This window comes from Giraffa tippelskirchi, chromosome 7 (genome assembly GCF_054371585.1).
Source record: "Giraffa tippelskirchi isolate mGirTip1 chromosome 7, T2T-mGirTip1v1.2.pri, whole genome shotgun sequence".
Taxonomy (NCBI): Eukaryota; Metazoa; Chordata; class Mammalia; order Artiodactyla; family Giraffidae; genus Giraffa; species Giraffa tippelskirchi.
In genome coordinates, this window is record NC_137281.1 from 51,458,065 (window position 1) to 51,484,829 (window position 26,765).

At 40.8% G+C, this 26,765-nt stretch overlaps 1 protein-coding gene across 4 annotated transcripts in view; it reads right to left on the reverse strand.

Annotated features, from left to right (window-relative positions):
• Positions 1-26,765, reverse strand: part of CDH13 (cadherin 13) — a 1,025,542-nt gene that overhangs the window by 915,187 nt on the left and 83,590 nt on the right. Inside the window, exon 2 of one of the 4 annotated variants that reach the window (XM_081514132.1) lies at positions 17,865-17,941. The exons of 2 other annotated variants lie outside the window; for them this stretch is intronic. In XM_081514132.1, coding sequence (XP_081370258.1) covers positions 17,865-17,903 — 39 coding nt within the window. In that variant the 5' untranslated portion in view covers positions 17,904-17,941. Of the gene's footprint in view, positions 1-17,860; positions 17,942-26,765 lie in introns of all 4 variants that reach the window. One more of the 4 variants, XM_081514133.1, reaches the window with a different exon arrangement.

Genomic DNA, 26,765 nt, shown 5'->3' on the forward strand with positions numbered 1-26,765 from the left:
TGATGTCCAAAGACAGGGTATAAAGCCTCCAGATAGGGGGTAGGAAGAAGAACCAGACAAGAGATGTTCAGAGGTCAGAGAAAAACACAGACAAGAACAGATCCCAATTTTCTTTTTTTACATAGAGTTATATATTGACTCTGAATTATGCCAAAATAAATTATCTGTGAAGAGACTGAACTCGAGAGACTAACCATTTGCTCCTTCTGCTAGTCATTTCCTTCAACACACACAGCCCCTTCTGCATTTTATCTTCTTCTCACAAAGCCTGCTCTATGTGGGAGTCAAAATGTACTGTTACCAAGAGTTGACTATTAAATTTTCAGGACTTTTGTGAACCCAGATATTAACCATAGATGTTATTAAAAATTTAATTATATGCGCTATGGTTAAACAAATTATCTTGAGAGCAAAGCCAACAAATACACAAAATATATCGTTTCTTAATTACTTTACTATATTTTATTATTATCTCTGCTCTTATGATTACTTATGTCTATACTTCACTTTGCGGACAAAGGTCTGTATAGTCAAAGCTATGGTCTTTCCAGTAGTCATGTACGGATGTGAGAGTTGGATCATAAAGAAAATAGAGCACTGAAGAATTGATACTTTTGAACTGTGGTGCTGGAAACGACTCTTGTGGTGCTGGAGAGTTCCCTGGACAGCAAGGAGATCAAACCAGTCCATCCTAAAGGAAATCAACCCTGAATATTCACTGGAAGGACTGATGCTGAAGCTCCAATACTTTAGCCACCTGATGTGAAAAACAACTCATTGGAAAAGATCCTGATGCTGGGAAAGACTGAACGCAGAAGGAGAAGAGGGTAACAGCAGATGAAATGGTTGGATGGCATCACTGATGCAATGGACATAAACTTGGGCAAACTCTGGGAGATGGTGAGGGACGGGGAGGCCTGGCATGCTGCAGTCCATGGGGTTACAGAGAGTCAGACATGACTTGGCCATGACTTGACAACTGAACAACAACAAATTGCTGATCTATTTTATCTAAGGGATTGCCTTGTAGCTCAGCTGGTAAAGAATCCACCTGCAATTTAGGAGACCTCGGTTTGATTCGTGGGTTGGGAATATTCATTGGAGAAGGGATAGGCTACTCACTCTAGTATTCTTGAGCTTCCCTGGTGCCTCAGCTGGTAAAGAATCAGCATGCAATGTAGGAGACCTGGGTTCAATCCCTGGGTATGATAGAAATACTAAAATGGGGTGTAACTATGCATCTCTTCTCCACTTCCCATTAAGTGATGTCATGTTGGTAGCTTGAAATCAGCCATGCTGGAGGTAGTTACCACAGGAACAGGCACATGTTACAAATCAGGACTCTGGGGTCTCCAAGACCCAATATTCTGCCTTGTAGTTCTGGTCCTTTGGAAGGTCCGGCTGAACTTCCTGAACTTCTGTCCTCTCAGTAATTCCCTGTTTTTCTTAAGCTTGTTTGAGTAGGTGTTTGCTATTTTCAAACAAGTGATCAGTGACTGAGAATTGGACATTTTCAAAAGGAAAAGTCACATCACATGTTTTAGAGTTAGGGCTTCCATCAGTTTAGACTTGCATCAACCAATCATGAAATGTGCAAAGATCTATTCAAAACAAGATTCTGGGCTAAGTCGTTTAGGAAGTGAGGGATTGCAGAGGAGATTGTTCTAGACACATGGGCTGTGGTGGGGGATGGAGGGGGGCGAGAGAGGAAAAGGAGCGTGCAGGATCCCTCCTGCACACCAAAGCAGGAATACTGCACACTGCTCTCTGTCCTTCACGGCCAGGATCTTTGAACAGAAGTTGACAGTCCGGAGAAATCCACTATTAGCTCCATTACATTTCCAGCTATTATTCTATTCATTGTTCTCACACCACCTCGGGCCATCCTATTTACATAATGAGAAGAGATTTGGCGGAGAGGAGGCATGAGTATGGATTGTCGTGGCCTGCCTTGTTAGTTTATACTGTAAATAACAACTTGTTTCCCATGCTGCTGTTCCGGGGAACATTCTGTAAATTTCAGTCATCATCTTGTTTTCACCAAATCTGGCAGCAGTTTTTAGAGGAATAGCTGTTTAGACATGGTCATTATTTGAGGGTGCTTTAGCCAGTATGTTTCCAGGAGACAGATAAAATCAACAGGCTATGCCAGTTGAGAGCAGTGCTGGCCTGCAGGGTCCAGGTTTTTGGGCCTTTAGACAGAAGAATGATTTTCTATATCACATGTGGGGAGACCCACATTTCTCACCCACTCACCCACCCTCACGGTGATAAACAAAAGGCTGTGAGTAGGGACAGTCATGTAATTCTTGTAGGACTTCAGGTGTAAAACAAAAATGTGGAGTCTCTTGCTCAAAAAACAGGCAAACATTTTTTTCCTTTTTTCCACCATCTCTCTCTGAACCTGTCATAGTGTTTTTTCTTTGCTATTTAATGTCACGCTCCCCCAGGCAAAGATATTCATGGGGTGAATATAAACCCTCTCAGCTGCCTGGAGCTCTGCCTTTCGCTTCTGCAAGTAGACAGACACCCGACAGACACCCTTGCCCTGGAGCTCGCCGGTGGCAGTGCAGTGCAGCGGGCCCTGGGCAGGGTCAGGGAGCAGGGAGCCAAGAACCCCGCTCAGGGAGATGAATGAGGAAGCTATGGGAAGTGGGGTGGCCAGAGAAAGGAGGCTCCATGCCCCAGACCTGCTCTGGTGTCCCATCGGACCTCATTTACAAAACACAAAGAAAAAAAAAATCTATTAAGAATTTCAAGATGGTGAATATGTAAAATAGATAGCCAGCGAGAATCTACTGTTTGACCCAGGGAACTCAAACCTGGGCTCTGTGACAACCTAGAGGGGTGGGATGGGGTGGGAGGAGGGAGGGAGGTTCAAGAAGGAGAGGACATATGTATACCTATGGCTGATTCATATGGGTGTTTGGTAAAAAAGAAAACAAAAAGCCACAATATTGTAAAGCAATTATCCTTCAATTAAAAATAAATAAATTATAAACAAAAGAATTTCAAGATGGTGAAATTGACCTCCAAGCACAGGGTTTCCTTCTGAGCAGAGGGCACTAAGCAACCACACAAGTCACAGGCCCACAAAGCCATACCTGGCCGTAAACTTTTCTTTCTCTTCTCTGTCATGGTGATGCTAGTTGGTACACATCTGGCTTTGTATGTAACAACACGTGCTCAAGATAACATACAGTTAAGCAGTGAACAGGAAAGATGCTCAGAAAGAAGAAGGTCAGAAGTTGAGTTGGCTGGGAAGAGGACCAGAATCATAATTTTGCAAATTGCTGGTGACTGTCTCCCATTCTATCACTGTTCTAGTTTGAAGCTTATGGACTTCCCCTGTGGCTCAGCTGGTAAAGAATCCACCTACAATGCAGGAGACCTGGGTTTGATCCCTGGGTTGGGAAGATCCCCTGGAGAAGGGAAAGGCTACCCACTCAAGTATTCTGGCCTGGAGAATTCCATGGACTCTAGAGTCCACAGGGTCACAAAGAGTCAGACACAACTGAATGACTTTCACTTTCCCTTACGTGTTTAAATGAAAATATTTGAAGACCCTTGTTTTAAGTGACCAATCTTAACACTGAAAGTTCTCGGTAAGTATTTGCCGAAAGGATGTACTCAACCATAACGGAAAAGTGGAAATCAAATCTCCCTATGCTTTTGGGAAAAGGAACCAGCTTAAGGCAATCTCTTGCAATTCTCAATGTTAACAAGCTCCAAGTGGACTCAGGGAATTTCTCCTTGCTGTTCTGTTCAACCCTGATCGGTTGAGAGCATTCTTTCAGATATTGTCCCCTTTTCCTTATCAAAAAAACAGAAGTCGTGATGGTTGAGGCCTTTTTTCCCCATCTGAAAGCCTTCTTAAGAGAACTGTAAGCAGTGCTGAGCTCAGCTTTCGGGGGAGTCCTTGGACCCTTATTATTCGTGTGCCAGAGAGCTAGTCTAGCAACACTCAGACCTGAGGAGGGGGAGCAAGGGGAGGAAGGCCTCTCACATGGGCCCACAGGAGAAATAACCCATAAGCTCCCCAAAAAACAGAAAACGAGCAGTGATCCACCTGATAAAGACAGAGGCTGGTTGAGACACACGTTCAGGCCCAGCTCTCTTAAGGACTAGTCATCTTTCCTGAAGGTTCAGGAAACCTCCGCTCATTTAGATCAGTACCTGGCTTGTTTCCTCATTCTGCAATAATGATATTCTTGTTTCTGGCCACAGGCACTCTTCTTGCTCCACAACCATCTGCTTCCTGATCTCTGTTTTCTGCTCCCCACGCCCCCCCACCCCCCCTTCCAGAGTAGCACTGTCTTGGAGATGATCTCCATTCACTCAACTCAGCCTCTGTCCTCCAGAAAGTACACGCAGGTATTGAGGATGACAGGCGGTTAACTCTTTGTTATAAAGGGTCCTTGAGGATTCTCAATCTGATCTTTGAGTGAACCCAGGGACTTTCCCTGGAATGCCTAAACAGAAACCTGCTGGCCTTGAGCTCCATATTTCGAGGGACAGGGAGCCCTTACTTCAGCATACATTAATTCTTTCAGTCAGCCATTGGGAAATACACCACTGAGCACCTCTGATGCATTTGGTGTATCTTAGGTGATGGTGAAAATCACAGGGAGGAAAGAAAGGGGGAAAGAAGGGAAGGATAGAGAAAAGAAGGAAAGGAAGCAACAGTGGGATGGAGGGATGGAAGAAACAAATGCTCTTGTCAAGGTGTGGTATAGCGGACTCTGCAAATCATTAAAATATATTAAGTTTTAGAAGGTTAAGGAGGGTATGGACACAATGTAATGAGATATCAGGTGTAGAGACACCTACTTACAATAATTGCATAAACTCAGGTTCTCATCTCAGTTCCTCCACTTCATACATGACTTTAAGCAAGCTGCAAACTGATGTTGAGTTTTTGACTCTATGGAACAGTCTTAATAACAGATTGTATTGTTTTGAGGAGCAGATATTATTATACAGAAAGTTCTCAGTTTAGAGGTAGCTATTTATCAGGGCTTCCCTTGTGGCTCAATGGTAAAGGCCTTGCCTGCCAATGTAGGAGACTCAGGTTCAATCTCTGGGCTGGGAAAATGCCATGGAGTAGGAAATGGCAACCCACCCCAGTATTCTTGTCTGGAGAATTCCATGGACAGAGGAAACTGGCGGGCTACAGTCCATGGGGTCGCAAAGGAGTCGGACATGACTTAGCGACTAAACAACAACAATAATTTATCATCATCACCATGGTGCTGTTGATGCATTGGTAGAGCATTTGTGCTTTTTCAGTGTAATTTTATAAATAGTTCTTGAATAATGTGTATCCTCACATCCATTTTAGTCCCCCTTCAACCCATAGTCCACCAGCCACAGGAATGTTGCCAACATGCCTATCCTTAATCTCTCATTTGGCTCTCCATTTCCCTTTAACTGGACAAAAACACCCCCTTGTTTGGCCTCCAGCAAGCTGCATGGTCTGTTTCACACCTACCCCTCTAACCTGATTTATACCACGCTCCCTCTGGGAACTCCAACCCAGCCCACTCTGGCTTCCTTTTCTTTTTTAATCCCTTCATTTCACAGCAAATCAGCACATGTTGCTCTCTTTGCCAAGAACATTTCCCTGACCCCTTAAACTCCTCTAGATTCTTCAGGTACCACCAGCTTAGGCATGACCTCCTTTTCTGTGTCCCCTGACTGGTCAGCTGCCCCTCCACAGGCTATCACAGCCTCCACACTTCTCTTTCCCCTCCATCATGGTGATAATTCTACATTCACACGTGACTGAAGCGTTCATTAATAATCCATTTCACCACCACCAGCTACAGACGCTAAGCCCTATGAAGACACAGATTTTGTCTTCCTTGTTCAGCCCTGGGTCCTTAATGCCTATTATAGTACCTGACACAAAGTAGGTACTCAATAAATATATATTATGTCATTTCCACTTGACACAGAGAGATAAGGGGGACAGGGAGTATCATAATCATTGCATAAATGAGGAAATTGAGTCTGCAAAGTTGACTGACTGGAGCAAGGTTTGAAAGTGGCAGAATTAGGTTCCACCTGGGTTCCACCAGGCTAACATCTGTGTGTCTGCCTTACCATTGTTGCCATACTTCCTCATCCATTTACATGACTATTCCTAGTCCTGCTCCCAGAATGACAAGAACATGTGAACACCTTCTTCCACACATTGTAAATCTGGACACACTTGAAGTGAGTCTTCCTGATCCATCCCTGTCACCATCAAGCCTCATTGTTTTCTCAGCAAAGGTCGCCTCTGTCTTTAAACAACTCCTCATACGTGGGATTTGCAGGCTTCATAAGTTAAGCCTCTCTAAAGGTAAAGTGAACTTGGCTGTGTTTAAACAAATAGAGAATGTACTGGTGCATGTAACTGGGAAGTCTCAGGTGTGAACTTTTGGTACACCTGGATCCAGGAACTTAAATAACTCTATCAGATCTCTCTCTTGACTTCCTTTTCACTTCTCTCTCTCTCTCTTTCATTCTCCATTTCTTGTCTCTGTTGGGCTTTTAAATTCAACTCACTGCATCCATGTGGAGGAAAGTTGAACCCCATAGTTTCAGGCACACTTAGCCTTTGGAACTAATTATTTCAGAGGAGTGTAAATGGCTGATATTCAGCAACTTTCAAATTACTTCCCCCAAAGTACTCTTAGTTGCCCTATGTGGGTCAAACATGTGTCTTTAGACCAATCACCTAGGCCAGACAATTGGAGATCTGATTGGCTGGGTTTCTATAGATACCTGTTGGAACAACAGAGGCACATATCTGAAAGTTCAAGTAGAATTGCTTAAAATCATCAGTGGTAGAAAGGAGAGGATGCTCAGCAAACACAAATGTAATTGAAGTCTAGCATGCAGGTCTCCTACCATTTTGTCCCTGTATAGAGAATCATTCTTACACTTAGGCTTCTATAATAGATATGCCCAATTCTCTAGGTGGATTCTGACAAGCACGGCGGCTAACATGCCTCACTTTCACATGATATGCCACTACCGAGTATTGAGTAGTATCTCTCCCCACTTTCCTCTCTCACTCTCCCCCTCTCTCTTCTCTTTTTATAGACACATCACATTGCTGACTCATATTGAGGTCACAGTCCAAAAAGAAAAAAAAAAGAAGAAAATCTCTGGTATCTGTCACATGGAATCAAAGCTCAGCTCAGGGAAGAATTTCCTCTCTGCTGATGACAGTGCCAAGAGATTACTCAAGGCCCATTTTGACTGTCACATTGCACATGCAATTAAGGACACAGGTGATCATCTTGTTCCAGAAGTCAGAATAAAAGCCGATACCAAGCAAAACACATCCTGTTTAGTAAATTAGCTGCCATGTGCAATTGCAGCTGAAGCCCTCTTCTGGATGGGAACACAAATTTAGTGCAGTAATGAGACTAATTTCCTTTGGGGTTTGTGGATCCAGTATTTTCTCTTGGTACTTGTACGTCACACCAGGGAGAAGTATCAAGGGCTTTAGCAGAGCCCCAGTTATGATGCTGAAAGCCCCACCAAGACAAAGTGTAATTAATACAGCAAAAATTAAAGATAAACTCTTAAAAGCAGCAAGAGAAAAGCAACTAGTTACCCTACAAGGGAACTTCAATAACATGTTCAGTTAACTTTTCAGCAGGAACTTTTCAGGCCAGAAAGTATTGGCACAACTTAATCAAAGTGATGAAAGGGAAAAAAAAAACACAAAAACCAGCAACTAGGAATACTTCACCCAGCAAAGTGGTGATTCAGATTTGAAGGAAAGACCAAGCAGAGAAATACACAAAAATATAGTTTTGTCAAAATGGTAGGATTATAGATGGTCTTAGCTTCTATTTTCTTTTTCAGACTTTCAGTAATGCCTTTATTACTGACTTCATGGGACTTTATTAACAGAGAAAAATCACTTTCAAAAAATCAAAATCAGTCCAGAGCTATACATCTTATCTTTATTTAATAATTGTTAAGGCAGGAAATGTCACAGAAGCTTGACTTTCTACCCAAACCCTTATGAATCAAAGCTGCTGTCTTTGGAAGGGCATCATCTCATCCACCTGACTTCCAGAGAAAACCACACCCTTTTCTTTTAGCGAGCTTTTAAAGTGTGGTGGTTTAAGGTGTGGACTGTAAAGTTAGAGAATCCAAGTTTGAATCTGGGCTCTCACTGTTCGTAGCTCTGCCACTAGACTGCATTTTTGCCACAAATAGGGCGTTTCAAAATTCACCACTCTTTCTACACAAGAAAAGAATGACTCCATGGATGCTGCCTGTGAGCTCCATGGCTATTTTTTTGTCTTGGGAGATGCAGCGCTGTTGGTGGACACAAGTTCTGGTACTAGAGTGACTCAACTGAGCATCTCTGCCAAACCGCCATTTTACAGGCTCTGCAATTCGTGCAAGTAATCAAAGTTATCTGTCCCATTTTCCTCTCCACACTTCAAAGATAAAATGTACCTAGTCCATGAAATAGGTGGTGAGGCTTATATGAGATAATGTGTATATAACAGTCATGGCAGAGCAAAGCACAAGGTAAGCAGTCAAAACATCACTGCTACTACTTTTTAATCCAGCAATTGTGGGAAAAGGAGATCTCTGTCTCTGTTGCAGGTGTGTTTCTACCCTGTATAGTTCCTCCTTGGAGCTTGCAGGTTAGGGGGCTGGCTGGGCAGTTGAGGGAAGAAAGGACCTGGTAACCTGAAGCCAGCCTGGAGATTTATGTCTGAAAAGAGAGAGGGGTGATGCATAGACAGAGCAACTGGACCAACTGGGTTTACAAAATCCCCTCCTGAGTTTCAAAAAATCACTAGGAACCAGGGGAAGCTATCTGCGGCTCAAGCTCCTGCGGCCCACAGATAAGACACAGTTGGGCTCATTCCCTCTGGAGTGCAGGAAGTCGAACCTGTGAAAAATTACTACAAGGGGGAGAACATTAAAGCCCAGATAGACACCGGTTTTCAGTGTTTACTATAATTGCTCATGTCACAGTCATTCTTTTGCTTTGCCCTGGAGAATTGTTTCAACCGTGTATTTGCTTCTCTTCTCGAGGAAATGACGAGGGATTCTTGAGACAAACTGGGAGAAGGCACCGTCCTAACTCTGCTAGCTGAGCTGCGTGGAGAAAGGGCCTGCACAAGCACAGGGAAGGAAGCTAGACTCAAAACTTTCTCAGCGAAAGGCTTCTCTTCTCTCTCCAGTAGGAAAGAGTGAGAAAACTTTGTGCTTTAAAGGTGGGTTTCCTTAGCCATCTCTTTCACCATCTCATCTCATTCTAAGACAACACCTGTCTTAAAATAGGTGCCTAAAATATGCTTGATAAAGAAAGCAGTCAATCAAAATAACAATTTCAAATTGTTCTATAAAAAATCTAGTTTACATAGTTTGGATAGTTGATATATTTTTGAAGTATTCTATGTAGGTGTTCTAAGCACATTTAAGGTGGGCTGGGCTAAGCTATGATGTTAGATTGCTGTTGTTTACTTGCTAAGTCGTGTCTGATTCTTTGCAACTCTGTGGACAGTAGCCTGCCAGTCTCCTTTGTCCATTGGTTTTCCCAGGCAAGAATACTGGAGTAGGTTGTCATTTCCTTCTCCAGGGGATCTTGCCGACCCAGGATCGAACCTGTGTCTCCTGCTTGGCAGGCAGATTTTTTACCACTGAGCCAACTGGGAAGCCATGATGTTAGGTAGGTTAGGTGGATTAAATGTGTTACCAACTTATGATATTCTCAATTTATGATGGGTTTATCAGGACATAACCCCAACAGAAGGAAGGAATATCTGTAGTCTACAACCATTAAAATGTTCATTTTTGTTCAAAACTAGTTTTTCCCATAAGATGAAGCCAAAAAGTAGGTATTCAGTATTGTTTCAGATTTTAAAAATTATGCTCCAAAGAGAGATGGTGCCAAAAAAAGAATAGTGCCCATGATGGATACATGGAGTTTATTATACTATTCTATTTACATGGCAAAGGTCTCAATATTTCTATAATAAAAAACTTGCAATGTTTATAGTTATCTTATATCATTTTTTCCCTAAATGCACAATTAGTAATTTTATGCAGTTAAAAATTATATTATGTCACTTAGACTTTATTTCAGCGTGTGCTAGAATTAAACCAACCAATTTATTTTTAATGGACTCATGGAGGAATTTTCAGCATATCCTTGAGACTTATACGTTGCTACCAGCTTTACTCAGTGCATGATGGATAGTTTCTATTTTAAAATATGGCATTTGTTGTGATACAATTTAAATTACCTTTCTGCCGAGAGCATGCGTTCTTCAGAGTTACAATTATGCAAAGGGAAATTATACATCATATTCCTACTTTATCTCCCTTTATAGTCCTTGTTGCAGTTACTTTCACTGAGGTACAATTACATTAGAGAGAACAAGATTTTGCATTTCTATTAAGAATGATTCTATTCAGAAAATTCATTTCAGTTCTTATTTAATTACAGAAGAAAAATGAAAGCTATTCTAAAAATAAACAAGAGTAAAGGCTCAAAAGTAGCACAACTCACATATAAAGTAAAGTGTTATGTATAATCAATAATTTGCAGTTCTCACAAGCCCACTTAACAATACAAGTTACTGTATCATAATTATATGTTAAGAATAATATTTTTAGATCTTTTCACTTACTATAAATGTTATATATGCTCTTTATGGAAAATTTGGAAACTTGGACAAAAGCACAAAAATAAATCAAGATCACCCTGTGATTACAACACCTAGATGTAACCACTGTTAATATTTAGCTATATTTCCTTCAAGTTCACTTTTCTGTTCAGATAGGATGCAAATATCAATACCCCATTATATTTAACAAAATTGGCATCATATAATATATTCTGTATGCTATTTTATAACCTAATTTATCTATCAGAAAATCTGTAGTAAACATTTATCCCATTTTATTAACTATCTCTCTTAATAATTGCAGATTTTCTAGGCCAGTGTTATATGTACACCATGATTTATCTAATCCATCTCATATTATTATAAATTTAGAATATTTTATCTTTCCCTATTATAAATGATGCCACAATCAATGACTCCATATTAAATTTTTTCACATCTCTATTTCCATTTGATACATTATTTGAAGTCTATTTTGAGTAAACACCTATGAATATTGTTAAGTATTTTGAAACATAATAAAAATCTCTAAAAAGTTGTCTTTAAAACTCTCATAAGGAATTCCAGATATCCATATCCTTACAAACTATGTTTTAGCTTTTAAAAACATAACCACCAATTTGAAAAATAAAAATGGCATCTTCTGCAACTTTGGTTTGTTCCTTTATAGTTCATTTAATTATTAGTAAGACTGAACATATCTACTTGTGCTATGGCCATTTTTACTTCTTAAAAAAAGTCATTTAAAAAAAACTCCTTTAAAATGAAATTTCCTAAAAATGAAAATTATAGTAGGGGTAATGGGCAGATGCAGAGGGGCAGGATTCTGAAGGGGCACAAGGAAACTGTTGGGAGGCAGTGGATGTGTTTATTATCTTGATTGTGGTGATGGTTTCTCAACATATGTCAAAATTGTTCAAATGTTATTTTTTCCATGTATGCCACCTATCATATGATTATGTCTCAATAGAGGTGTAAAAAAAAAAAAGCTTAAAGTATAAGAAATGTTTTAAAAATATAGAAGAAAATTCCCTCAATAGAATTAAAAAAAAAAAAAAACAACTCAAAATGGATTAAAGATCTAAACGTAAGACCAGAAACTATAAAACTCCTAGAGGAAAACATAGGCAAAACACTCTCCGACATAAATCACAGCAGGATCCTCCATGACCCACCTCCCAGAATATTGGAAATAAAAGCAAAAATAAACAAATGGGACCTAATTAAAATTAAAAGCTTTTGCACAACAAAGGAAACTATAAGCAAGGTGAAAAGACAGCCTTCAGAATGGGAGAAAATAATAGCAAACGAAGCAACAGACAAACAATTAATCTCAAAAATATACAAGCAACTCCTGCAGCTGAATTCCAGAAAAATAAACAACCCAATCAAAAAATGGGCCAAAGAACTAAACAGACATTTCTCCAAAGAAGAAATACAGATGGTTAACAAACACATGAAAAGATGCTCAACATCACTCATTATTAGAGAAATGCAAATCAAAACCACAATGAGGTATCATTTCACACCAGTCAGAATGGATGCTATCCAAAAGTCTACAAGCAATAAATGCTGGAAAGGGTGTGGAGAAAAGGGAACCCTCTTACACTGTTGGTGGGAATGCAAACTAGTACAGCCACTATGGAGAACAGTGTGGAGATTCCTTAAAAAACTGGGAATAGAACTGCCATATGACCCAGCAATCCCACTGCTGGGCATACACACCGAGGAAACCAGAATTGAAAGAGACACGTGTACCCCAATGTTCATCGCAGCACTGTTTACAATAGCCAGGACATGGAAGCAACCTAGATGTCCATCAGCAGACGAATGGATAAGGAAGCTGTGGTACATATACACAATGGAATATTACTCAGCCATTAAAAAAAATACATTTGAATCAGTTCTACTGAGATGGATGAAACTGGAGCCCATTATACAGAGTGAAGTAAGCCAGAAAGAAAAACAACAATACAGTATACTAATGCATATATATGGAATTTGAAAGATGGTAACGATAACCCTATATGCAAGACAGAATAAGAGACACAGATGCATAGAACAATTTTATGGACTCTGAAGGAGAAGGTGAGGGTGGGACGTTCTGGGAGAATAGCATTGAAACATGTATATTATCATATGTGAAACAGAACACCATTCCATGTTCGATGCATGAGACAAGGGCTCAGGGCCGGGACAATGGGATGACCCAGAGGGATGGGATGGGGAGGGAGGTGGGTGGGGGGTCCAGGAAGGGGAACACATGTAAAAAAAAAAAAAAAAAGAAAACTCCTTTAATTCAATCAATCCACCTTATCTGAAATCTACCATGTTACAGGCATAGAGAGAAGTGCTAAGGATAGAAAATTAAGACGACATGGACCCTATCTTCAAGATTTCACAGTCTAGTAGAAAAATACACATGTGAATGACCACTTCCAATGTATTATTATAAGTGCCATGTTGACATATCTCTAACATGCTAGGAAACCACAGATGAGGAAGCAGAAAACTCTCCAGGGAATGAGTGAAGGGTACGCAGAAGCTGTAAAGTTTCAGCTGGGCTCTGACAAATGAATATGAATTCACAGAGATGGAAGAAAGAAAAGAGAGTATCCAACAGAGCCTGATAAAGGAGACAGTCAATATATTGTGAAGGATATTTTGAAGCCAGCCAAGGATTTGAGCTCTATCGGTGGAAAACAGGGATTCAATAACTTTTTTTTTCTGAGCAGAAAATGGATATGGTAAGTTTTATATTTTAGAAAGTGGATAGAAAGGAAGACATGGAATCATTTAGAGAATGAGAAAGAGAGAATCAGGTAAAGGGCAATTGTGAGGTAATTTTAGCTTGATCCATTCAATGTAGAGCAACATATTTACTTTAAAAATGTAGGCATGAAGAAGAGGTAACCCCTTTTGAATAACCATTCCTTTTTAAAAAAAATCCCAATGCACAATAGCTGTGACAGAATGCATTACTTTTCCCAAATGACTTGCTTTGGCCAGCGGGTAGAAGTGACCATGTGACCATTTCCGCCTAGATTTCAAGAAGTATCCTGTGTGTCTACATGTCAGTTTGGGATCTTTCGATCTCCACCAGGAAAATCTATGCCCCAGGCAGCCCAGTGTTCCCAGAAAATGAATACACATGGGGCAGACCTGAATGAAACCCGAAAGCTGGAGCCAGTCCAGCTGAGCCCAGCCTAGAGCAGCCAGTCCCCAGACTGACCTACAGTGTGTAAATCACTGAGTTTTAGCATGGCTTGTTCTACAGCATTATATGGCAACAGCTAAATGATACACTGGCATATTCCACTCCTTTAATTTAAGATACTGGCCAACAGGGAAGCCTGGCATGCTGCAGTCCATGGGCTCGCAAAGAGTCGGACATGACTTAGTGACTGAACAACAAAAGAACTTGGGTTGGGTTAACACTCCATGCATTATCTGGAAAGTGGGATAATACAACTGGACATTTGTAATGATTAAATGTAGCCTAGTCCTTCCAATTCGAGATGGTCATCTCATCAACTGGAAGTTGCTGATGAATTTTCATCCAGAATTAAAGTACCAACATGTAATACATAAGACACCAAATGACTATTGATCCTTCTGGGCTGACATGAATTAAAGTAAAATACTAAATGGACAGGCATGAGCTCAGCTCCCTGTTGTCAATAAAAGCACTCATATCTTTGTTGTCTCCCTTCTGATAATGTTATATGTAAGCAGCAACCCATTGCATCACATGGAGACTTTTTAATCAGGTCGTAATAGGCTTCCTCATTCTGCTCATTAAGCTAAAGAAAGGTTTGCTAGGGAAATGGTCTATTAGATTGTAATTTGCTTTCACATGCAAATTAAGGAATAATTAGTTTTGAATATCTAAAGATGTAGAATCTGGGTATTTGACATATTTTCATATGTAGCCAACACCGAAAGTTCAAGTGTCTTTTCAGAAAAAAGAAAGATTTTTTGCAAGTTAAAAGAGATTAAACAATATTCCATTCTGAATGTACACTATTTAGACAAATATTACAGGTGGCATATATTTAGCTCACAATTCAGAACCAACTGTTCTTTTTAACTTGTTAATATTTTGAACAGGCTGACAAAAGTCTGAACGTCACCACATTTTCCTTTTCTTTTGCACAGGCAAGGTGTTCTTTAAAATATGGTTGAACCAAGATTTAAATTATTATAAATAATCAGAGATAAATACCTATGCCTTCCATTATCTTAAAGTAGCACTTCCTCTTCTAATATTTTTTAAAATAAATAAGTCAAATCTTTTCATCACTCCAACAGGGAGTCTAAGTAGGCTCAAATCATTTCATACTTTTGTAAACTTACTTGGTAATCTCTTTAAAATTAGTGAAAAAATTAAAGCTTATTACATTGTGCACTTAAAAACTTAGGCTAGATTTTGTGCTGTGCTCTCGCCCTCAAAAAACGGGGCCATAAGGAAACTTTTGGAGGTGATGAATGTTTATTACCTTGTTCATGGTGACAGTTTCATGGATATATGCCTGTGCCCAAACTCATCAAATTAAGTATATCAACTATACTTCAGTAAAGCTGTTTAAAAAGAGAAAAAGGAGTGTAGTAAACAAACAACAAACAAACTTAAAGGTCATGGAGGAAGAAAAGGAGAATTAAGTGTTGAGAAAGTGCTCTCTGTAAAACCCAGAGCAGACTCTGCAGGGTTAAATCTCTGTGTCTGGGACAGAGCTCAAGAATCAAAACCCCTCCCTTCCACAATAAGGAACATATTTCTGTGGTTAGATTTCTTTTGTCCAGTGGGAGATGACACAGACCCTGTGGTATCATCAATGAGGGGAGTGAAAAGGAAATGGCATGGAAAGGCAACAGAGATAAAGAGATGGATGAATGGACAGGATATGGCCACTGAGTCAATCTGGAGGGCAGCAAAGGAGGAGGAGTAGGAGAAAGCTCCACATTAACCCTTGGTCTTCAGCCCGGATGATTAAGTGAGCGGCCCTAGTGTTAAACAAAGTTAGTAAGTCAGAATTAGTTTGGTTTCTGACATGATGAGTTTGTATACCTTTACGATATCCAGATACCCAGCACACAGGTAAAACTGTATTCTAGAGTTTCAGGAATGTATACAGAGATTAGGCATTAGCTCTTAAATGAAATTATGATAGGATACCTGAAAAAAATGCTAATGGAGAAGGTATAAAAAGTTAGATTTTTTGATTCACTGAGTTGTTGGGAAGAAGTAAAGGAATGAAGGGAGGCAGAGAAAGAATATTCAGAGAGGAGGAAAAAGAGCCAATATTATGCTACATCCGAGAAGTAAGGGAAGAGTGGCCAGTAACTACAACACAATGAAGAGAGTGAGGAGGAAGAAAACCGAAAGAGGCCACGGGACCAGGCAGCATGGAGGTCTGGGATGACCATCCAGAGAGTCCTTTCCTTAAAGTGATATGGGGAGTGATCATATCAAATTGCTTGAAAGAATAAAGGGGCAAGAGAGTAAACGTGTCATAAAGAGGTAGAGATAGTGACTATGTAGCCTAATTTTTCTAAAAGTTTATTGATAGAAATTTTGAGAAAAATGACAATATTGGTAGAGGATCAATCAAACAAGATTTGAAATAAAGTCAATGAGCAAGTGGGGAGAGAGAGAAAGATATTATGACACAATGAACTTAAACAGCAAATGATTAGTGGGTTCTTACTATATACCATGCACCAGATATATTGCAGAACAAGACCTGGACTTCTACACATGGAACAGTGTGTTGCAATATTCTGTTCATTTAAACCATTAGCTCAATGGAAAAAGAACTATAACTTGTTCACGGGTGTATAGAGCCTACCATGGTGCTTGAGGCATGATAGACCCTCAGCAAACTTTTACAGAACCATTGACTGACACAGTCCCAACCTTTAAGAGGTTCTTCCCTATCTTCATTTGTCTTTCTGGTGTAAACTCAGGCACTGTTTCTTCCAGGAAACTTTCTCTAATCTCCAAGGTGGAGTGAATCACCTGCCTGTGTGCCCATTACACCCTGGGTGTTCCTCCACCTGTCTTTCAGTCTAAAGAGAGAAAAACAAGTCAACAAGTGCTTTCAAGGTTTTTATCAGCCCCTAAGCAAAACCACTGAAGAAGGTAATGGCACCCCACTCCAGTACTCTTGCCTGGAAAATCCCATGGACGGAGGAGCCTGGTAGGCCACAGTCCATGGAGTCGCTAAGAGTCGGACACGACTGAGCGACTTCACTTTCATTTTTCACTTTAATGCATTGGAGAAGGAAATGGCAACCCACTCCAGTATTCTTGCCTGGAGAATCCCAGGGACGGCGGAGCCTGGTGGGCTGCCGTCTATGGGGTCGCACAGAGTCGGACATGACTGAAGCGACTTAGCAGCAGCAGCAGCAAGCAAAACCACAGTGGGGCTTGTGGACTAGTTTAGACACTCGGGGGAATTAAATTCCTAAGCATTTCAGGTTTTTCATGAATAATTCCCACAGGCTCTCTTTACTTCTGTAGGTTTTCCAGGGCTAGTCTGACCAGCAAGGCTGAATTCAATGAGCAGAGAAGCCTCTAAATCAGGCTAGAGAGCATAGAATCTGCTTCTTTCTCATGTTGTTAATCTCGTGTAAATAGTCAGCCACGTACACTGTAAGCAAAGCCCGTTAGACACCAATGGCTGACTGGGCACTTGCGTTAAAAAAACGCAACTTGCTGAACAGTTTACCCAGCAGATAACTCTCTTTGGCAGAACCATGCTGCTCAGCCAGGGAGGGAATTTGATAAAGTGCTTTATTGGGTGGCAACATTTTGGTATCAGCTTTCCCCAGATCACAGTGGGATAATGAAATTGGAATCCATTTATACCTTCCATTTCACCCCACCTAGCTCATAGACACCATGTCAAAGCACATCATGCTGTAATAAATGTGCTAAAATCTACAAGCTTATTCTTCCTATTACAGACAGTGTTCTTTGTCAGATTGAAGATAAATTGTGGAATACAGTTTCTTGATTTTGCCCACTCATGTAGCCATAGCAGAATCTCAAATCCAAGGCAATACCCCATGCCATGAAGATGCATAAGTAACTTCACTGTTTTGTGCCAAAGTTAGCAGTACAACACTCTTGCTGGCTAGTCAAGGAATAGTACAGTCACTGCTGGGACAGACCGGGCCATGTGATGAATACTTACACACCCTGTCTCCCACAACAGGTTCTATTCTGATGGAAGTCATTGAAGCATTGGTGATTATGTCGCATTTTGTTGACACACCTTGGAAAAAGATGATTCCAGGTTAAACTGAACCAAAGACCATCTACAAACAATAATCAATGGATTTGGAGACTTTATGACTTGTCATCAAAACTTTTGCTTACTCCCCTTTATTGTGCTCCTCTGAGATGACCTTAGGACATGAAGAACACATGAAGGCTCTAACATTAAGGATATTTAGCATTTGCCAACTGTTCACCTGGCTCAAACCACCTTCATCTCTCAATTAGATTATTGAGTAGCCTATTGACTCATCTGGCTTTATCTCTTGCTCCCCAAGCCTCTGTGTGGTGGACGCGACAATGTACCATCACATCCTACTTCAGTGGAGGACCCATTTCCCCAGCTCCTGGGAGCATAGTCAGCAAACATTCCTCAGCTGTCAGCCACTCAGGGGGTGTCCACACTTCTTCAGGGTCATTGTCACTGCCGTTAAAAGACCTCCTTTCAATGACTGATCAACACTGGAAAATATAGTCCTGGACATCTCAGACCAAATGGAGACAATTCTGAAACTGACAGAATTGAAGTTAATATATTGAGTGGCTATGTGAAGGGATAAGGCTGTCATTGGGCTGCATCATGACTCAACTCCTCTCTCTGCCCACTCCTGCCTCCTGCCCCTCCTTTCCACAGGAGTTGATCCCAAGGAGTCAGAAACATCCTGCATGTTGCTTCCCCAGCCTGTGACAGCTCATGGATCACAAACAGCCCGAATCATCCTGGTACCTCTAAGTGTGACTCTCCCGTACAGAGAACCCGCTCTCTCCTCCCACTGTCTTCAGAGGCTTTACAGTGGCCCAGGAGACCCCACAGGGTGTGTCCCACAACCACCCTAACTTCATCTCCTCCCACTCACCCCCTGATCACACAGCTCCAGCCACACCAGCCTCTTCAAGCACATCAAGCACCTTCATATCATGAGACACTCATTTGCTGTTTGTTCCCCCTGCCTGGAACACTCTCCCCTTGACCAGAGGTAGACAATTTTCTGTAAAGGCCAAATTACAAATACATCAGTCTTTGTAGGCCACAAAAATCTCTGTTGCAACTACTGAACTCTGCCATTTTAGTACAGAACAGCCACAGATAGCACATAAATGAATGGGCCTGTCTTTACTCCAGTAGACTTTGTTTATGAAAATAGGTGACGAGCTGCCTTTGGCCTGTAGGCTGTGGTTGCTGACCTCTGCCCTCAATAGTAACATGGCTGGCTCCCTCACCTCCTGATTCAGGTCCTGATTCAAATTTTTCCCTCTCGGACCACACCTTTGTGATTTCAGCTCCCAACATTGCTCGTTTCTCCTCCTTGCCTTATTTTCTTCATAGCACTTATTGGTATCTGGAATGCTGATTTTACTTATTGCTTTGTTTACCCTCCGTCTTTTCCTACTAAGGAAGTAAGCTTAATTAAGGTTGAGATTTTGTCTGTTTTGAGGCACTTAACAGAGTGACTATCATAAAACAGCTGCTAAATAAATGTTTGCTGAATAATTGAATAAATGAATGAACGTTCAGGTAATTCAACATTTACTCCAGTTTTCATTTTGTGTGTTTGTGTGTGTGTTTGTTCTCTTCATATCCTGTGAGGTTCCTTTGACCTTCTCTATCCCAGTAGAGAGAGGTGATTAAAAGCGCAAGCCCCTCAGTGAGACCTCCTGAGTTTTAAACCCCAGTTCAGTTACCTACTAGCTATGTGACCCTCTGCATATATATGACCTCACTATGTGTCCTTTTTCTCAGTTGTAAGATGGACATATAACACTGAACATATTATATGATCATGATAATGAGACACACTCAACATAGGGTCTCATGCTTACAAGAGCCTCACCTCCATCACTCTTGCTGGGACCCTAAAACTTGAATTTAAATACCATATGAGAGCTCCCTCTGGCTCCCAACAAGACTTGTCCTCCACAATAGGGTTCCAGACTCCTAGCTCCTCAGACACCTGACACAGGTCTTCAAGAAACCAGAAACCCAAAGCAAGCAACAGATTCCCAGTGTGTCTGAGAATATGCACTGTTGGTCAGGATAAAAATAAGGATTTGGAAACCAGCACTTAGATGGTTGAGGTCACTAACGAATGGGTTGGAAAATGATCCTAGCTTTCACCTGGGATGGGTCGGTGGCCACTAGTCATTCGTTTCTTGACCAGTGTTGAAGGGGGAGCAATCTTTTAAACAACCCTCGTTCCATTCCATTCATCTTCCTGCTTCAAATCATTTACAACAGCTTGAGAAATAGATTTGTCCTGGCTGGTACTTAAAGAGATAGTCAATAACAATATGAGAAATAATTACTATACCTGGAGAAATCGGACATTGATTTTAGCACTGACTGGGGCCTCAAAACTGAATTTCAAACATGTTGCAGCAGAATGTTTGGCAATTTATTGCTTAACTTGCTGAATTTATACCTAACTTGAGTGGGAGGGAATTGATGCTGAAACTCTTAAATACAGAGTTCCTATTATTTTAAATGACAATTCAGCTCAGCTACAAATATATTGAGGGTCCACTACTTTCTAGAAAAAGTAGAAAGTAGGCTCTACTTGTGTTAGGCTCCAAATACACAATGGGCCGTACCTGCCTGGGGACACTTGCATTTCTTTGGTGAAAGGAAATAATAAGCCACCACAAAAGTTATCATGTAACTATAATGAAGGCAAGCATTGCAAGGAAAGATGAGCATAATGGGGTGAACTCAGTTAGTCTTGGGGGAATCAGGGAACTCTTTTTTGAAGAAGTTACATTTAAGCTGCAAACCAAAGTATAAGTAGGAGTTAAATAGGCTAAGTGATGAAGAAAGACCTGCTTCATGTGAAAGGACCCAACAAAGGCCCAGAGGCTGAAAGAACCTGCACCCTCGGAGCAGTGCCCATAAAAGTTAACTGAGAAAAGATAGCTGGTCCTCTGTAAAAACCCATATGTACGTATACACGCGTGTATGAGTTTACTATAAATGTTACTGAGATCTGAGATAAGTAACACATAATTAACAATCATAAAATATACAATATTTCTATTGTAAATTCCACACATAGTCAGTTGAGTCTCAGAGAATGCTTTTGTTGATTTTTGCCAAATTTTTTTATCTGTACCCAACTTATGGTCACCATTGATGAACAAGTGTAGTTTCCATATCAGTGTTGATTGATTTTTTTCATTTAAGCTAACCTGAGTAAGATGAATTGATGCTTTTGAGCTGTGGTGTTGGAGAAGACTCCTGAGAGTCCCTTGGACTGCAAGGAGATCCAACCAGTCCATCCTAAAGGAAATCAGTCCTGAATATTCATCAGAAGGACCGATGCTGAAGCTGAAACTCCAATACTTTGGGCACCTAATGCAAAGAACTGACTCATTTGAAAAGATCCTGATGCTGGGAAAGATAGAAGGCGGGAGGAGAAGGGGACGAGAGAGGATGAGATGGCTGGATGGCATCACTCACTCAATGGACATTAGTTTGAGTAAACTCCAGGAGTTGGCGATGGACAGGGAGGCCTGGCATGCTGCAGTCCATGGGGTCGCAAAGAGTCGGACATGACTTAGAGACTGAACTGAACTAAACTGAAGTAAGATGAAGGGAAAACAATGAAGAAGTCAGAACTTCAGTCATCTGTCAACGATGTGAGCAGCTTCCTTGCTGAGTCATACAATCAATACTTTTCAAGTGTTGGAAGAATATATCTTCTGGTTTTGCGGGGGATATAAAAAATACAATAGCTACCAGATGCAACACACTTTTAAAATTCAGTTGGCAATATGAACATTTTTTCCATATTTTGTAAGTCTGGACTAGAAATCAGCAAACCACAAACTTGCTGCCTTGGTAAATAAAGTTTTATTGAAACACAGTCATGCTCATTAGTTTATGTATTCTCTGTGACTGCTTTTTATGGCTGCAGAGTTGAGTAACTGTAACAGAGGGCTTATTGCCCACAAAACCTAAGATATTTATGATCTAGCCCTTTACAGAAAAAAAGTTTGCTGACTGCCATTCTAGATCATCAACAAACAATAAGCTGTAGTGTTTGTCTATTCTTGTGGTGTAACTACACCCAGTATGGGTGATTTTAAGCTATCATCATATGATGTCATGGAATGAAAGGTAGGGAATAGATGTGTAATCGTAACATGTCCTGATATAGATTTCATCAGATGGCTACAGCAGACCTAAATAACCTCAAAAGCATAGATAAGAGTAAAATGTGATGCAAATAATTAGAAGGTGATGTTTTGCACATTTATTGCTCTTCTTTTTAACATAACTTAGTCAATTTTAAGTTTACATAATTTAATTTTAATGATAGATATATTTAATAACCAACTCGCAAAATTCCTGAAAAATCTAACAGTTGACTCTCAGGCTGGTATGAGCTGGCTCCAGCATATCAGTGCCCTAAACCAACCGAAAGATAGACTGTGTAGCTGGGGGACAGAGATGGATGGGTGGAATAAGGCCAAGTGGGTGAACTAAGTAAGGTCTTATTGTAAGCCAGATTTAGGAGATTAGGGTTTATCTCATAAGAAATGGGATGCCATTGAAGGTTTATAGTTAGCAAGTAACTTGATCTCTCCCAGTTCTTATCACCTAATATTTTTAATCCCAGTAAACATTTTTGGAGTGATTCCTATGTATCAAACACCATTTTAGGTAGTTTACAAATATTAATTCTTATAAGCCCCTGAGGGATGATATTAACATTGCACTCCAATTTTACAGAGGAACAGAGACAGTAAAGAATTAAGCAACTTGCTCCAAGGACTTGGTTAATGAGTTGTGGAGCTGGGATATGTGGGGAAGATTCTAACTTTTCTCTCCTTCAGGGGAGCTTGACCCTGCAGAGGGACAGGGCTCTCTCCATGCATGAGGGGGTTCATGACACAGAGTGGACAGATCTGCCCACGTGCCGCAGCAGTAGTTGGCAAAGATATGCGGGGTCCGTTACAAAGGAATGTGGTGAGCAGATTTCTGTAGGTTGAGGTCATATGTCTTCTGAGAGGAAGACCTTAGAAACTGACCACAGGGGAACAGGCAGAACCTATCAGCTATCAATCACATGTGATTTTTGTCCCAGTAATTTAAATCCCTCTGTAATCCACTCTGACACTTTCTCGGATCTCTTACCCTTTCATAAATTATCTGAGCAAGGAGGGGAGGAAATGAATATATCAAGCTCTAACTGGGATGGATTGTTACCATTTAGATTTTAGGTAACTTCCCCAGAAGTCAAAGTTGATCTTTAGCTCTAAGTGGAGCTAATGCACCTCTAAATCAAAATAGAGCTGATTATTCTGAGAGAGAGAGAGAGGGAATGAGGAAGAACGGCTGCCAGGTAGAAGCTGACGTAGCTGCTAAGTACATCACAGACATTTATGATTTAAGCTGAAATTTTACTTTTTAAGGAAAATGAAATCAGCCAATCTTCTAATTTGGTGCATTAGGGAGGAAAGAATCACGTAACGGAGAGGATAAATGCACATCTTGCAACCATAACCTCTAACAATTGGCACACCTGATGGGGATGTCCCAAATGTAAACTCCACAGTGTGCCCAAGAAAGAGAACAATGGGAAGGAAAATTTAAAAAGTAGTGACCACTGCTCTGTTGCTGTCATTTGATTTATCACTCCTTTGTGATCACCTGCTTGTTTTGTAACCACTCTCCACCCCTCGTAACCCTTGCCAAAGGCCAGTTTCTGAGAGCTGTAGACAAATGCTGAAGAATGAAGAGGTGGGGGGAAGGGATCCTTGGAACATCATTACAAAGAAAACAGAAGTAGTTTTATAGCAACTTAAGATTTCTCCTTTGTTAGTCAAAAATAAGTCCCCACTACTTTGTGTAAGTAAGTCTTGTTCTAACTCTGGCCTTGAACAAATGACTTTGCATCCTCATACCTCAGTCTTTTCATCTGGGAAATGGGGATGCTAATACTACCTTCCCCACCATGTGGTTGGAAGAATTCAGTGAGATGATAAATGTGAAATGATTACGTCAACAGTTAATATTTCTCAGGGTTGTGCTATGTACCAGGCACCATTTTAAGCATTTCACCTCTGCTAACTCTTAATCTTCCCTCTAACTTACAGGGTGCTATTACTGTTATTCCTATTTTGCAGATGTGGAAATTGAGGCACCGAGCAGTTGGGAACGTGCCCAAAGTCAGGCAGCAAATAAAGGAAGGAGTGGGTCTTACATGATGCAGACTATAACCCAGGGGTCAGCAAGCTATAGCTTACAGGTGAGATTCATCCCACCACCTGGTTTTGTAAGGCTTGCAAGGAAAGAGTGGTTTTTACATTTGAAACTGGTAAAAAAGAAAAAGAAAAGTAACAGTTTGAGGCCCATGAAAATTACATGCAATTCAAGTTTCAATGTTAACAGATAAAGTTTTATTGGAACACAGCATATCTGCTCATTTATATATGGCCTTTTGCTGCTTTCACACTGAAGCAGCAGAAATGGGTAGTTTAAACAGAGACCCTACAGCCCACAAAAACTAAAGTATTCACAGAAAAAGTCTGCTGACCCCTGCTCTTAGCCACTAAATGATGTAGCCAACCAGTCTACTTGACCCCTAGGTGTTGAGGGACCCAAGATTGAATTAGCTATGTCCCATTTTCTATTTGTGTGTAACTTACTAAGGGGTTCCCAGGTGGCTCTGAGGTAAAGAACCAGCCTGCCAAGGCAGGAGACAAAGGTTCGATCCCAGGGTTGGGAAGATCCCTGGAGTAGGAAATGGAAACCTGCTCCAGTATTCTTGCCTGGAAAATCCCATGGACAGAGGAGTCTGGAGGGCTACAGTCCATGCGATCGCACAGAGCTGGACACAACTGAGTGTGCACACATAAGTTACTAAGCACCTGTGTGTGGGCCCATGCATTCACCAACCCACCTCTGGACATCTTTCCAATAAGCAAAATTAACATCTCAGGCATACTTAAAACATCCCATGATTAAGGAAATCTCACCCAGGTTCCCAGCAGAGCTGAGCCCATCTCACATCTGGCCATTTGACTGGTGCGGTCACTCTCTGTGCCTCTAAGTTCTCACACTTTCCCCCGAGAGCCTCAATAATTCTCTTATCTCAGTCAAGAAAACCACTGCCACACATCCTCAGAGCTTATTAAGTCTGAGCACAGAAAGGCAACTAGATAACTGCATTAATTATCCAGGTAATGAGTTAAAAATCACTCTTGCCTAAAATAACCTGGTGATGAGTGAGTCTTGCTATCATATGGATTACAGAGGAGCATTTCTCAAAGAACCAACCAGAATGAAGATTGTGCCAAAATTAGTTTAGAAATCAGGAATGCACTGCGGGGCACTGAACACAATTATCCAAAGTGAAGCAGAGGTAAAGCACATAAGGGATACCCACAGAGTAAAGTTGAAGGGACCTCTTAATTTTAAAGTGAGAATGACTAGCATTCGTTAAGAGATTGCCATGTGCCAGGAACTAGGCTAATAGCCTTTGTGGATCATTTCACTATTCTTTAAAATTCCCTGGTGAGATGGTTACTATTTTCATCCCCATTTTGCAGATGAAAAAACCAGTGGCTCTGAGAAGCTGAATTACTTGCCCAAGGGCACACAGCTAAGTGAAGGAGCTAACCTGTGATTCCAGGCAGTTCTAGCTCCAGAGCATACAACTCCACACTTCTCCTAGAGAGAAAAAGTGGTCAAGACAGGTTACATGCAAAGCCAGGTGGTGGCAGAACTGGGACAATTCAGAACTTGAGAAACAACACCATAGACTGAGGTAAAGACACATGAGTACTATTTGTGAAGAAGGAAAAGGAAGGAACACTTGTTCAATTGCCTCTAGTTCCAAATTATCATAACCATCATCATCGTCATGATCAAAGCTGATGTTTATCAAGAACTTATCACATGTGAGGTCCCCTTCAAAGTATATTTCCTCAATGAACTCTTACAACCTTATCTCATTTAATCCTTAACATTACCCTTTCAGTATGACCTATATTATCTCAATTTTATAGATGGGGAAACTGAGCTACAGAGATGCGGTAACCTGTCCTAAGACCTCCCCAGCTGAAAGTCTGAGGACATGAGATCAAACTGTCTGACTCCAGAATGCACACTTTTAGCCCCTACTTCCCTCTGACAGCCTTTGTAGACTAGAGCCCTATGTTTCTCATCACCTTGGATTAGCAGGGTGCCTTCCAGTCTCTCGTAGGGCTCCTTGATTTTCTTAGCTATTTTTCTCAACACTTTTCCAACTGTATTAACTATTTACATGACAGTCTTCTCCAACCACTGCAACTTCACACAAAAACACATGCATGCATGTGCACACACACGCACGCACACACACACAGAGTATCAACTTCAAGTCAGTTACCCTGTATGAGCCCTTCATCAAACACAACACTTGACAGCATCCTGATAAATGGTGGAATGGGGAACAGTGCAGTGACTAAGAAACCAGGCTCTAGCACAACCCACCTTCCCCACTTACGATAGCTTTAGATAAGTGTCTTGGGATGTCAGTTTCCTCATGTATTAAGTGATAATTACGGCACTTACCATAATGTAGGACTGTCATTTGAATTAAAAAGGGCTATGCATGTCAATATCTTAGCAACCCTTGGCAAATGAGCATTTGAAAAGAAAAACATTATTAATAAAAAGTATGTAGAAAGATTAGATGGGTGCATGGATGGATGGATGGATGACTGGGTGGATGAAATTCTAGCTAACAGAAAAGCTGGTTTAGAAAGAGAAAGTGAGAGAGAAGAAAAAAATACAGGTTTTGCATATAATAAAAAGATCTTTCATCTGCACAATTGAAAAA